The 7,500-nt window shown below is 45.3% G+C and overlaps 1 protein-coding gene across 5 annotated transcripts in view; it reads left to right on the top strand.

The window, feature by feature from the left end:
• Positions 1–7,500, top strand: part of cspg5a (chondroitin sulfate proteoglycan 5a) — a 71,220-nt gene that overhangs the window by 36,680 nt on the left and 27,040 nt on the right. For all 5 annotated transcript variants that reach the window (XM_063199576.1, XM_063199579.1, XM_063199577.1 and 2 more), the window contains exon 3: positions 5,511–5,699. In XM_063199576.1, coding sequence (XP_063055646.1) covers positions 5,511–5,699 — 189 coding nt within the window. The remainder of the gene's footprint in view (positions 1–5,510; positions 5,700–7,500) is intronic.

Here is a 7,500-nt window from a genome sequence, read left to right as displayed (position 1 = left end):
AGGCATGCCACGGGCAGCGCGCAAATGAGGTCATCCTACCTAGTGCCTCTTAAAATCATGTTGGATTCAGACCCCTGGCTTGTAGTCTTTGCTGTCTTCACTAATTCCAGGCAAATGGTCCCAAATGTCTTTTCCCATTATTGACATTCTGACCCAAAACGTGTTTCTCATTAATTGCAGACCATGGACCCTGCTCAGTGACTGATGTTTGTATGCTTTGCCAGATGGTAGAACAGTGTGTATTAGTCCCAACTGAACTTCTTCCCAACTGAAATCAGAAGCCTGCTTACCTTACGCCTCAACACCTCTGACTACCGTGACCTGAATAATAGTCAGCTGCCTTACACAAACAAAAGACACATTGGTCTGGCAGAAGCTGTTGTGATTTTCTGACCAAGGCTTTACTTTACATTACACTTAGCTGACGCTTTTATCCAAAGCGACTTACAGTTATTTAGACATAGGATATCTATCACACTGCATCCCTCAATGTGGGGTTACGTGCCTTGCTCAAGGGCACTTCAGCCATAGATGGAGGTGTTAGAGAGAGGTAAGGGTGGGATTAGAACCTGCAACCCTCTGATTGTAAATCAGCTTTCCTAACCACTAGGCTACGGCTGCCCCACAAGTGCGTATACAGTGCTAATACAGTGTGTCTCTTAGTTTCATTCCAGTTCTATCCAGTTGAATTGAATCACCACTCAATGCCTCTTGACACCTAGGGCCTAAACGAGTGTGGATCCACGTCTGTAGCCTACCAAACAATTGACTGGATCTTTTTTTCCCCCAATACAAAGCTCATTAGACGTGTGGTTCTCAAACAGTTTTTGAAGAAACACCCCGTTGTCCTGACCTCATCATATGAGTGATTCTACGATTAGCCTACGCTTTTGGCAAAAGCAAAATGTCAATTATCAGTATTTTTTTTTCAACTAAATGACCTAGATGTTTACATAGTGTATATAGGCCTATTTAAGTTTCCAAACAAACAAATTGCCAAGCTTAATCTTAAATCATTTGATAAATACTCTAATGAAAGCGAGCATTTGCTTAATTATTTTGTCAACAGTGTTATGGACAAATACTATGTCATTTCACACATAAATAAAAATACTACAGAGTTGAAACAATACACGTTTGAAAGTGCTTATGTCCCTTAGCAATAATGTTGTCATTAATCTGTGGAATTGATTTAGAAAATGTGATTGTTGAGCTTCATAAGTAGGATTTTATGATTCACTGTGATACAGACTGACACATTTTTCCATTATAAATCCCTGTAACGTCTGATTTGAATTTAGTCACCCTCCTCACACAAGACTTCCTTCTCCAGAGATAATCCCTAGTGTTCATAGGATTTTTCCAACACATAAGGGATCAATAGCTCAAAAACACTTTCATAACAGTCAACCGTCTTACTCAACTGTGTTACGGTCAACAGTGCAGGGGAACAAGTCGGCACTTTTTTAGGAGAAAAAACAGAGCAGACAAACCCATCTCCCTAGAACAGTGGTTCTTAACCTTTTTTTCGTCACGCACCCCTGTACCTGTGACCAAGGGAAGCCGCGCACCCCCAACCCAAACTTCTACACTTCTATGCCCTAAAAAATGATTTAAGTGATTTATCACAATGATTCTTGCTTGAGACATTCATCAATGCCTTAATGACTTGACATGGTGACCAAAACCAGTTTAAATTTGGTTTTAAATTGGCCTAATTATAATGTTTGCTAACAGAATTTTGGACACAACCTCAACACAAACACAATTCCGCGCACCCCCTGAAATCTCTGGCGCACCCCCAGGGGGTGCCCGCACCCCAGGTTAAGAACCACTGCCCTAGAACACAAATCATTTTGTTTGTTTGTCTGTCAATAGGGAGATAAATTGGCAAAACATACTCCTCCTCAACTGTCATCAGTGTTGCCAGATTGGGCTGGTTCCCGCCCAATTGGGCTGTTTAGGATGGCCGTGTGCGGGTAAAAATTGCATTTATCAGAAAAACCTGCCCACTTTTTGCCACAGAAATCAATAGAATTGGGCGGGATTTTGTGCTTCTAGGCGGATTTTGAACATTTTTTGGGCTGGAAATCATCAGCCTCATCTGGCAACCCTGACTGTCATAGCTAATTGTAACACCATTGACGGTAACACGGTTGACATTTCAGCCATTTTTATGGTGTTGTGCTAAGTTCCACCACACCACCTTAATCAATTCATGTATCTGTATGCTTTATCTGTGTTTTTCTACATGTGATTTCTAATTCAGATTATTATGAATATGTTGATAACACAGTTGACAGGCAATTTTCCCGCTATGAGAACATGAAAAAGAATGGATTAAATTATGGAAGGATGGAGCTCAAAACTTACCAAAAAGTCTTCCCATATCCTGCCAAAGAGGTTATGACATCACGTGATGTTATTCGTATGGCCTAAGACCAAACCATTTATGGAGGGAGTTTCAGACCGTGACACGGTTAACACAGTTTTCGTGGACACACACAGAATGGCAAATTTCATGTATAATGGAAAGGACAGTGGTCTTTCTGACAGTTTTGTCATATTGTGATGATTACTGTGAATCAACGTTTGCAATCGTCTTGGGCAAAACAAGTTTCTTTACATGCTAATATGAAGACTGAATCTGACATTTGGAAAACAGGGCGGCATGAAAACGGCCAGTATTAAATATTCATTCTTGCTGAGGGAGATAATGCCATGTCTACACTTTCTGTATTATATGAAAGATAAATGTTTTCTAATGTCCAAATAATCATTGGATGCAGTTAATAGTTAGTGGAATTGGCAATGCCCCAAATTTGCAACTGAGTCCCCCCCCCCACCCCCCCCCCCCCCTCCACCCCCCCCCCCCCCCCGCCCCCCCCCCCCCCACCCCCCCCCCCCCCCCCCACCCCCCCCCCCCCCCCCCCCCCCCCTCCCCCCCCCCCCCCCACCCCCCCCCCCACCCCCCTCCCCCCCCCCCCACCCCCCCCCCCCCTCTCCCCCCCCCACGCCCCCCCCCCCCCCCCCCCCCCCCCCCCCCCCACCCCCCCCCCCCCCCCCACCCCAGTCTTCTTCTCAACGCCCCCAAGGGCTCCCTAACACCCCCCTGGTGGGTTGTATAGCCCCCGTTAAGAAAGTCTATCATAGACGGACCAACTTATCAGACCATGGATTCCGATGGTTCATGTATAGAGTTCCTTTTTCATTGGATGCAGACAGAGTCAATTATTTTTCCACACCCAAAATGAGTCTTCTTGGCTGGTTTGCGAAATATCTGTTGTCACACCTACCAAACCAAAAAAAGACCACTTGTGTAAGACCGACCTGCAGGTGCTGCAGGTGCAATGTGCCTGAATCATTGACAGTACACTCTCAATGGCCTGAATGCATAATGGAATTATGTGTCATATCAGTGCCTAGGTGTTTTTGACCTCCACCCACCCTCAAAAAATGGTGGTGTTAATGTTCAGGGCCAGTCGATGTCATGTCTACCTATGTCTACCACAGGGCCAGATCAATGCATAAGCTAGATATGGCTGCAGCCTAGGGGCCCCCATCTGAGAGGGGCCCCCTGATTAGGCAGAAGTGTCAAATTGCAGAATTGTGACAAGATACAATATCGAACAATTCATCTGTCATGTTGAATAGAGTTGGTAGACATGTTATCCTGAATTCCTAGCAGGTAATTACGACACTGTCTATGTACAGTACATTTGTCACAAAATTTGCTTTCCGGGGGGCCCCACAGCAATCTGTAGCCTAGGGCCCCCAGGCCATCTTAATCCGGCCCTGGTTTACCATGTCTACCATGTCTGCCTTGCCACACCTGTCCAAAAATGACCACTTTTGTCCTCCTGTCCTCTACCTAAATTATCTTAACACCACAATAACAAAAACGTTCCCCTCCTCCTGTTCTCTGTATAAGACCTAATTAACCTAACATCACTCTAAACAAAAACACTGCTGTTTTCCTCCTTCTGTTCTGTTCCGTAAGAACTACTTAACCTATCAAAACAGCACTCTAATAACAAAAAGACTTGTGTTTTCTTCCTCCTTTGCTGCAGGGGCAATGTGCAGGAGCTACCTAACATTGTAATCTATCTAAACACTACTAGGCTACAACCAAAAACAGCCATATCTGTCCTCCTTAAGTACAGGTGCAGGGGTGTGTGCAGAAAAAGGTTTGGTAACACTTACCTTGACGCCGGCGTCATATGTATGACATGACGTGTCATAACGGTGTCATAACACAGTCATGGACGTGGCATTAACATTATGTCAATGTCATACACATTTTATGACTGTTATCATTAAGTGACATTCAGTTTTGGTAAAGACAGCTCAAACAATGTCAACTTTTCATGACCATAAAATGTTTATGACATTGTCATCATGTTTATGACTCATCCATGACTGTGTCATGACACCGTTATGACACCGTTATGACACTTGCCATGGCAGGCATATGATGCCAGCGTCAAGTAAAGTGTAATCAGAGACGTTCTAAATGCAGAATTAGAATAGAGAATCTTTGGTGTAACCAAAGGTTTTTCTTTGGGTTTCAGTAAACGGACACAGTTTGAGGTGCGTACGGCAGACAATTAGACTCAACTTGAAAAAGAATGGTCGTCACACACTCAGAACTTCATGCAGTTACATTTAATAAGACCAACGTTTCAGCTTACGCCTTCATCAGGGTCATCTTACACACAAACAGCTGTGTGACCATCCCCTCTCATGGTGGCTTGCGTAATATACATGTTGTCATATACCTGCCTAACCAAAAGCAACCTCTTATGTACTCTTTTGTCCTAAGAACTAGTAAGACCTACCTATTTATCCTAACAGCAGTCTAAAAACAACAATCACTTGTGCCACCTCTCCCACTCCAGGTGCAATGTGCAGGATTACAGCGGCTTTTGAAAGTACAAGTTCCTCCGACCTGCTGGATTTCATGTTCTGTAAAACCTACCTGTACCTTACGGTAGGGACACATAGACGCAAATTTGGCAAAGCGAAGCAAACTTCGCTATTCATTCCTATGAAGGAGGCGAAAGCAAGCGAACAGGCGCGAAGCGAAGCGAAATTATTAAACCAAGTTTAATATCATGCAAATGAGGAGCGAATTTCGCGTGCGGCGGCCAATCAAATCAACAACATAAGTGTTCCATTCCATTTGATTCTCCGAGAGGACCTGCTGACGGTTAAGCTGTCAGAATGGAACACTGGATTTAATCTCTATTTGCCTCGCTCGTTTCGCCTGCTATGTGTTCCTCCTGGCGTAAACTTGTAAGACCTTCTTCCTATCAGTCTTAAAAAAACAACCACTGGTATCCACCTCTCCCACTCCAGGTGCAATGTGCAGGAGTACGTATGTCTGTGTAGGAAATGGCTATCATGTTCATACACCTACGACTTTTGAACAATATCCTTATTGCCACATCTGTCTAACCAAAAACAAACTCTTGTGTCCTCTTCCTCTTCCTCTCCCTCTCCGGCTGCAGGTGCAACGTGCAGGAGTACGTGTGGAACAAGGGCGCGCGGTGCGAGTCGGTGGTGACGGAGTTCCAGGTGATGTGCATCGCCATCGGCGCCTCGGCCCTCATGCTGCTGCTGCTCTTCATGATCGTGGTCTGCTTCGCCAAGCAGCTGCACCTGCTCAAGACCGAGAACCACAAGCTGCGCAAGCGCAGGTCAGACTCCACACCGACTCTGCGGTGACATTAGAGGAGGAGAGGAGGAATATAGGGGTGTGGGGGGTGTTGGAGGAGGAGGTGCATGGGGGTGGAGAGGGGGAGTCAGGGGAGCCAAGCAGCTGCCCCTGGACCCCGTTTCTCGAAAGCATCGTTGCTAACCGGTTAGCAACTTACTAGGTTTCCAATGGGAAATGGCATTGCAACCAAGTAAGTTGCTAACTTAGTAAAAGGAGGTGCATGAGGGAAGAGAGGAGGAGGAGGAGGAGGATGGGGAGGACGGGAAACATTAGGATGAGGAGAGCGATGTCAGGAGAGAGATGGGGGGGAGTAAAGAAGAATGGAAGGAGGTAGATAAGGAGGAGAGGATGGGAGAGGGAGGAAGAAGGGAGGAAAAATGTGGTGGACTATGTAGGTTGGGAAAATGAAAAGGAGGTGGAATAGACGAGTAATGAGGAGGTGAATGGGGAGAATGAGGAGGTTGGTTGGGTATACAATACAATACAGTACCACATGCATTTATATATAGCGCAGTATCAAAACTAGGCAACTGACTCAAAGTGCTTTCAAAAAACACATACATACACACACATAGACATCCCCACATTTACACACCTGCTAATTGTCTGGGGTCCAAGATGAAAAGGAAGAAAAGAAGGAATCAAAGGGTGTTGAGAACTGAAGCAGGATGGTGGGGATGGGGATGTGGAGATGAGTTGGGAGGACGACGGAGGTCAAAGTGTAATGAGGAGGAGGATTGGAGGATAGGAAGAAGGAGTAAAGAAGGGGGGATGAGGAGAAGTAGCCGGATGAGAGAGGGATGAAGAGGAGTAGAGTATAGAGAGCAAGCACAATGGGGGAGGAAGGAGATGTGGGTCTGGCTGTATTTAATATTGTATTGGTGTGTGCAGCGTTGCATGGTTTAACTGGACAAACTCACCTCAGGGTATTGTTGCGAGCAAGCAGTTGCTGAAACAAAAAAACAGATTAATGTTTGCAGAATGAGGTGATGTCTGTGTGTTTAACGTTGAAATGTAAGGAGCCTCACCAGATCAAAGTAACAGTGGTTGAGGCTGGAGTGCATTTGGCCCAGTTTAGGGCCACATTCGACCCAGCTGTGCAGATCTGCATCAGTCCTGCTGCATAGATCTGCAGAACCATTGAAACACTGATTCTCCCTCCATTTTCTACTGCCAAGTCAGGCTTGGCTTTAACACATGTAAGCCTAAGGCACCTGCAAACAACGCCTGCTGAATGCCTTATCTCCAAAAAAGTATCCAAAAACCTAAATATCTCAACATCCAAAGCACATAAAAACATGAAAGACCCTCATCCTGCATTAGAATGTATTCATTCAGCTCTAACATACCCACATTTTTATAAAAAGTCAAATCACAAGAGCCTGAATGCAGCGTATATGCAGCATCAGGCTTAAATGGGTTAACACATATCTGACACAACATTAGGTTGCACCAGTTGCACCACATGTCTGCACTGCAACACATTTAGCACAGTTGTAGCACAGACCTGCCTCACATTAGGCCCAGTTGTACAACAGATTTGAACCACACTTGTAACACAGTTGTAAGTAGTTGCAGCCCAGATCTATAACCCTTGTACGCTGGCCAGATACAGCCAGCATCTGTGAATGCCCAGGAGAAGAGGAGAAAAGAGAGAATCTGAAGGAGGAGAGCAAGAATGCTGAGCAGGGACCAAACTGAGAGGAGAGGAGAGGAAAGGAGAGGAGAGGAGAGGAGAGGAGAGGAGAGTGGAGGAGAGGAGAGGAGAGGAAAGGAGAGGA

This window comes from Engraulis encrasicolus, chromosome 5, assembly GCF_034702125.1.
Source record: "Engraulis encrasicolus isolate BLACKSEA-1 chromosome 5, IST_EnEncr_1.0, whole genome shotgun sequence".
NCBI classification, from domain to species: domain Eukaryota; kingdom Metazoa; phylum Chordata; class Actinopteri; order Clupeiformes; family Engraulidae; genus Engraulis; species Engraulis encrasicolus.
Note: the sequence above shows the minus strand (reverse complement) of the source record. Positions and strands in the feature narration are given on the sequence as shown.